General features: G+C 25.4%; 1 protein-coding gene across 1 annotated transcript; it reads right to left on the bottom strand.

Moving 5' to 3' along the window:
* Window positions 1-607: 607 nt before the first annotated feature.
* LOC113559383 (trifunctional enzyme subunit beta, mitochondrial) lies at window positions 608-6,197 on the bottom strand. The gene is made up of 9 exons (XM_026965150.1): window positions 5,903-6,197; window positions 5,657-5,810; window positions 3,036-3,411; window positions 2,803-2,977; window positions 2,613-2,743; window positions 2,257-2,472; window positions 2,043-2,193; window positions 1,863-1,951; window positions 608-850 (listed from the first exon to the last, which is right to left on the bottom strand). The coding sequence occupies exons 1-9, from the start codon at window positions 5,970-5,972 to the stop codon at window positions 803-805; spliced, it is 1,410 nt and encodes a 469-aa protein (XP_026820951.1). The 5' UTR covers window positions 5,973-6,197; the 3' UTR covers window positions 608-802.
* Window positions 6,198-7,613: the final 1,416 nt, after the last annotated feature.

The following is a 7,613-nucleotide window of genomic DNA, read 5'->3' as shown; positions in this document are numbered from 1 at the left end:
TTTTGGTCCCAGGCGTACCCTAGGCTATATTATAATATATTGATTATAAGACTTCTGAGTTAAATGCCTTTGCTAATAAAACTATAAATGCTTTATATTTTTACTAATTACATCTGTGTTCATATGCAGGTTTTTAACAATAATTTCGTTTTTAAGCGAGTTATAAGGATTTTTAAACTGTAGTGTTTTAAATATGTAAAACTGAATAAAAAATAAAATTATCATAGAAAAACCTATGTATAACCACTAACAATGAGAATTTATTATAAGTAATTTAATTTGCTTAATTTATACCCAATAGACAATAACATTGGTAGAAACTGCTCCTTGTATTTATAACCAATGCTAATGATGTTACTAATTAAATACATTTTTTTTATATAGCAATAACATAATAGATATGTGTATACATAACTAAAAAAGATGCTCTATTTTCTAAATTACAAGGTTATAAAAAAAAAAAAAAAATACTATCATAAAAATAAACTTTATTATCAACAATATTTTGAAATAGCAAATATAACAATTTTATAGATTACAGTTGTTAAAAAATTTAAAATATATTTAATTTTTTGAACAAAAACAAATTATGAATAAGTAAATAATACATTAAATACTAACTATTATGGGATGTGTTCTTACGACCAAAATAAAAAAAAGCATTAAATGAAATAAAACCAAGTGGAATAATAATAATTTTTAAAAATAAACATTATGATATTTATAATCAATTAATTTAAGTTTATTTTATTCCCAGTTTACCATGTGATACTTATACACAATTCAGGGTATAAATTTTTATTTACAAAGCTGTGGCATCTGGATGTCTTTCCACAATCATGCCGACTCCCTAAAACACATCATAAAAAGTATATAAAATTCACACTCAATAATTATTATTTGTATATGCATAAATCAAATAGACTATTGATAAACAATGCTATTGTATCAATTGACAATAAATATATATTGAAACATTGCTTTTGAAAATATATTTATGTTAATTTATATTTTTATAACATATTCTGTTTTAAAAAAGAATGCCCAATTTTGTATACATCAAGTGACAAGATCTAACAGCAGTACTGATCTAAAACTTTTTCTACTTGTGTACAATTTGACACTAACAAAACTTGGCAATTCTGTTCGAACTTACCTGTTTATGTTAAATAGGGTTATTAAACTAAAAGATGGACTGGTTGTTCTATTTTTGAATATAGTATATTTTATTTCTTTAAATTTTGCTTGAAAATTATAAATAAGACGAAGATACAAACACTGAAGGTATGTGCATCACCTCAGATATATAGGATTTTAGATGAGCAATGGGTAAGATTTAAGTAAAATTTCATGTTGAAATTATAATTAATTCTACATATGTAAATGTTATTAATATTAATAATTAAAAAATGACTGTATAATCAATTTGATTTGTATAATACTCATAGTAGTTAGCTTTTTTTTCTATGATCTAATAAAGGATAACTGTTGGTCATAGTTTAATTTATACCCCTTTACTTTAAATATTACACAATATTTATAGTTTCAAAATAAATTGTAAAAAAAATATTGGTAACAAATAACAGAATGTAACAATATTAATGTGTTTTTTGAATGGCATAATAGGGAAAAATAAAATTAGATTACACTAGTGGTCGGCAACCTTTTTGGACTCCTGGGCCACATTCATAAATTAATAAGAATTCGCGGGCCAGACAAAAATAAAAATTTTTAATATTAAATTAAACTTTGTTGTCGTAGAGTTTAAAGCGGGCCGCCGGTTGCCGACCACTGGATTACACCATTGGATTAGAATAGTATCATTAGTATCTATGCACTATATGAAAATAGATTTAAATTACCTGTCCACCAGCGGCACAGGCAGCAATCAAACCAAATTGACCATCTTCCCTCACTAATCTATTGGCAGTGTGAACCGTCAAACGTACTCCTATAAATAATAATACAAATTAATAAGTAAAAAAAAATATTTATAATAATAAAAATACTATATTAATTAATATAAATATAAATAAATTTACCAGTTGCAGCGAAAGGATGCCCAATACTCAACGATCCACCCCAGTTGTTCCATTTAGACAAATCTGGTATTCCAACTTTGCTTTGCCTGTTCATATATTTCTGGGCAAACCAGTCACTATCCATAGCTTTGAGATTTGCTAAGATTTGTCCCTGAATTACAACAATAAATAAAATTAAAAATCAAATAATGCACTATTTTTGTTAGATACTTACTGCAAAAGCCTCATGTACTTCCCACACATCAATATCTTTGACGCTCAAACCCGCTTTCTCTAATACTCTGGGTGTAGCATATGTTGGCCCAAGTAACAATTGATCAATGGGATCCTGGGCCACATAAGTAAAATCTCTTAAGTAAAGCTTAGGTTTAAGGCCTAATTGCTTGGCCTTTTCTTCAGTCATTATGAGACAAGCTGATGCACCATCAGTCTACAAAGTAAAAAAAAAATATATATAATAATCTTATATAATATAAATACTTGATATTTACTTATTATTATACATAGAAAACTTTTTATATTTAACAATAATTATTCTAAATTTGTTGTTATGTTGTAATTTCTACATACCAAAAATGATGAGTTTGCAGCAGTTACAGTACCATGTGGTTTAACAAAAGCTGCTTTCAATTTTGCTAATTTTTCAATAGGAGACACTCTAATTCCATTGTCTTTATCAATTACTTTAGATGAATTTGGTACTAAGCAAAATAAATATTTTTAATAATTAAAACTATATAAATAAAAATATAAAGCATACATCTGAAAGGTACAATATCAGTCAAATATCCTTTGTCTTGAGCTTCTTTAGCCATAGTGTGTGATCTAACAGCATATTGATCTTGTTCTTCTCGAGAAACTTTGAATGAAGCAGCCAATCTATCTGCTGAGAAACCCATGGTCTCACCAGAGCTGAATTCTGCAACAGCTGGCAACTATATGCATATACACTAAGTTAGCTTTAATTTTGAATACAAAGGATTATTAACATGCCTCTGGGAGTAAAAAGTTTGGTCTAAATGTGGAGAGAAGTTTCAATTTGTCTAATGGTGTCTTAGCTTTGTTTGCCCTCAAAAGTAGACTTCTCATTTTACGAGAATGCCTAATGGGAACATCAGACATGAATTCAACACCACCTGCTACAACGACATCGTATGCACCAGCAGCAATCAGTCCAATACCAGTTGTAATACCTTGATTTGAACTGATACATGCCATTGTAACAGTGTGAGCTGGAACTGAGTGTGGGAATCCAGCAGCAAGGGCTGCTTCTCTTCCAATATTGCTAGTTTTTACTTCTTGTATTACTGTACCATATACAATGTAATCAACGACTTCACGAGGTATGTTTGTTTTCCTCATTAAACCACTAATTTAAAATAAAATAAATAAATTTAATTTTTTTATTCACTCTAATAGGTATTATAATAAACAAAACTACACAAGAATATAATATTATTTTTTTTATGCATAATTGTATGGACTTTTTGGAGATCATATTTTTAATAATAACATTAAGCATCAGAATAGTGGAATACCTATATTCCACTGAACTGGCTGCATTTAAAACACATAAAATATTTGGTATGAATTAGACATTAATTAATTTACTAGGTATTAAAATAAAAAAAAATGTTATACATATTTTTTTGGAATGTTATAAATAGATATAGATATGTATATTCCTAAATATTATTTAGTAATTGTTTGAATATAAATGCATAGATATTTAGAATAGAAGTTTTTTAGGGCATTAAGTATCTAGCCCTATTTATATGTTTTATGATATTTATGACAATTTATGCATATAATTTGATTTATAAAAATTAAAAATTAAAAAAACAGAACATGTATGATAAATGTGTTTACTTGGCATAGCATTGTATTCATATCTTATCTGCTTAATTATAATCAATAAAAATACTTTAATTTAATAAGAATATTGAAACAATAAAAATATATTTTAAAAATTCTAAATATTTTAAAGTACAATAGAATATAGTAAAACCAGCAGTTCCCAATATATGGGCCGTAGGCAGCATAGAACTGGGCCGTGGACTATATAATATTAAAATTAATAATGTATTTATTTAAATAATATTATTCTATATTTTTATTATATACCTAATAATATTATACATATTATATATATATACGTATATAGGTATGCTATTAATCATTAGTGAGTTTATATGGTCCTCACAATTAAAAGGGTTAGGAACCGCTGTAGTAAGGTATTGGCTAAGTCACGTTAACGGCAAATGGAAAATAATTAGTTAAAAAAATATATTCAACATATAAAGTAATACAATATTGAATTGGAAAAATATAAAATATAAAAATGATTAATCTACTTGTCATTTGGTATCTACATGTTATTAGTTAATGCATTTGAGTTTTAAAAAGTTGTTTTAAAATTTAATTTTTATCCATTTCTAACATTTAATTAGCTTATTATTATTATTAGATCATTTTTAAAATTAAAATATTAGTCTTATATATGTGTGTAATTTATAAATCACTATATTATGTCTATATTATTACTTAAAATTAAATAGATATTAATTATTGTCAATAGTTTTAGGAATATATAAATTTTCATTTATTATTAAATAGTTACCTTGAATATGTTTCTTTTAAATTATTATTTATAGAAAGTAATAGGTATTAGCTACAATGTTACATAGAATATTTACCCGCTAACTATAAAAAGTTCTTTTTATTTCTATAAAATTAAATTCAATTCAATATTGAAATTAAATGTTAGTTATAATAATAACTGATAATATAAGATATTTTTTCAATGAATGGATCAAAATATTATTATTTATTTTATATTAATGTACAAAAAAATTGATAAAAGATAGATAATAGATGATTTTAAAATCTATACCTCAAATCTTTAAACACATCCTAATATCAATATTACAACAATAAATATTAATGCTTTATTTAATTAATAGAATTAAAATCAAAATATCTCAATATTTTAATCGTACTATAAATTATATTACTATTTTTAGTTCAAACTTATAAGTCATAAATTAAGTTTAGAATTGCCAGTTAAAAAGTTTGTTACCCAATAAAAATACCTTGACCTTCAGTTAATTTTACTTCCTGATGTATAAAAAATAATTTTTAGACCATAATAATAAGAATAAATTTGATTTATATCTATTATAAGTAAGCATGTACACAACAATCTTTATACAAAAAAATGATCTAAAGTCTTACAAATTATAGAATAGTTCATTATATATAAGCATAAAATAATGCTTAATATTCTTCAACTCATAATTATATAGGTATACAATTGTAAATACTGTGAAATGTTCTAATGTTATGACAAATCATTACACATTTAACAGTTATTTAAAATTTATAAAAAATAAAATCTTTATTGAAGTACTAAATGTATCTATATTTATAGTTGACCTGACCTAAATAAAAAGCTAAAAACTTGTTTAAAACTAATATTATCAAATGTTTAGATTTTAAATATACATTATTATATATTGTTACTATTAAAATACAAAAATCTATAACCTATTTTTATTCAGACAATTAAATGTTGTTTGATTGAAATTAAAATGAAAAATGACAAACTAACTTACATTAGGGCTTCTTTAGCTAATTGATGAGGCATCAAAGGAGCATAGTCTGTACCCGATAATAAGAATGGAGTACGCACCCCATCGACAAATACTATATTCTTGCCGGTCTTATCCTTCACTCGTGGAGACGCCGTCGACAGACATCTGATCGGCACTGAGATAAACAATTAAAAAACATTGATGTTTACAAATCATATTGACAGTTTTGTTTAATTTTTTCGACAAGAGTTATGGTCTCATACTCACGGCAAATGTTTTGCGACACGGACACTCGGGTATCCAATTTGATAATATTTTTCAACAGATTGGACGCCATCGTTGCCGTAGGTCTGAACGTTATGGCGATAGGGTGTGAGAATAGTGAGTATGCCGACCCGATTTGATGGATTTGTACGAACAAACGGAACGCGGAAATAGCGACACGTTCGAGTCGAAGAGAAAACAAAGGTCAGACTGGTCAGTCGGAGTTTTTCTGATGTACAAACTACAAAGTAATGATTATAGCGTATAGGTAATGAAGAATGAATGTGTAATGTGTATAATACAAACAGATAACAAATAATATTACTATGCACGTATTTAAGTCGGACGAAATCACCATTCTTATCAATCTACGAACGTGACGACAAAATTGATAAGAAACACTTATCACTCCTCTCGGTGGCCACTGACCATTAGATCATAATATTATATTTCTCCAAGTAGTCCAAGTAGGTAATGCAACTATGCAAGGCGAGTAGCGACTAAATACTAAACTATTATAAACTGAAAAGTTAAAAGATTGAAGGATTTTTTTCAGTTTGTTTACAATTAAAGTGTCTCCACTCTTCATTGGTGCTCTTCATAAAAATTCATTCAATTAAAAAAACAAACATTATTAAAAAACCAAAACATTCATTGCCCTACTTAGGATCTAAAATAAATAACACATTAAAAGTCTTATATTTAATTTTTAATTTTAGTTTCTAAAAGGAATGATAAATATATTGATTAAACAATCTTTTTTTTGTGTGTGTGCGTGAGTATAATACTCATAATCTTTTGGAGCAATAAAAATGTTTTGATTTTTAATTTTGAGACAATTTCTAGTAGATAGTTGGATCTAGTTGATACTATATGAGGGTCAAAAGTAAAAATTCTGAGTAATAGAGAAAAATAAAAAATAAATTAATGAAAAACGGAAAATTTTACGCTAACCAAGTTTTTTAAAAAATTGATTCTTTATTTTATTATAATTCTAAAAGAAATAACCGTAAAAACTTTAGAAGTTTTCAACAATAGTTAATAAATTATTGTTTTCTATAAATGATTTCAATAAAAAATTTTCTGTAAAAATCCTTGAAAATTTAACTAACACAAAGTTCTCCAAAAATTATTATTAACAGAAATAAGAAAAAGTTGAGTTTTTAATAAGTTTTTCAACCTTTATAAAAAATATATATATATATTATATACTATCGAAGTATTTGGAGTCAAATTATTTTTTTATGAGCGTATAATATAATGTTTGAATTTTTACAACATTGCAGCATATTATTCACTCGAAAAGTCATTATTTTTTAACAAAACCATTTTTGTTATCTAAAAATTACTAGATACTTATTAAAATATTAACCAAATATTTATATTGTATATAATATAACTTTCTATATGGCACTTATAATTTTGAAACTTTTTGAACTATTTATTATAGGCATGGCACATTATAATTTTTTTAAAATTTTTTCCTATATACATTTTGATAAAAATTATTCGCTGAATTAAAGTTTTGGAAAATTGTAAATAATACCCTATACAGAGGGATTTTTTATCATTAAAAATTAATTATTTCACAAGGCCTTGACTTTTTTCAATTATTTTTTTTAAAATTTTTAGTTTCATGCTTTTCTTAAACTATAAATAACATTTTTATTTTTTTCACCTTTATATTTAATAGTTTAAAATCGCTATCAATTTT

Source organism: Rhopalosiphum maidis, chromosome 4, assembly GCF_003676215.2.
Source record: "Rhopalosiphum maidis isolate BTI-1 chromosome 4, ASM367621v3, whole genome shotgun sequence".
Taxonomy (NCBI): Eukaryota; Metazoa; Arthropoda; class Insecta; order Hemiptera; family Aphididae; genus Rhopalosiphum; species Rhopalosiphum maidis.
The sequence above is the reverse complement of the archived record's forward strand: the minus strand, read 5'-3'. Positions and strand labels throughout refer to the sequence as shown.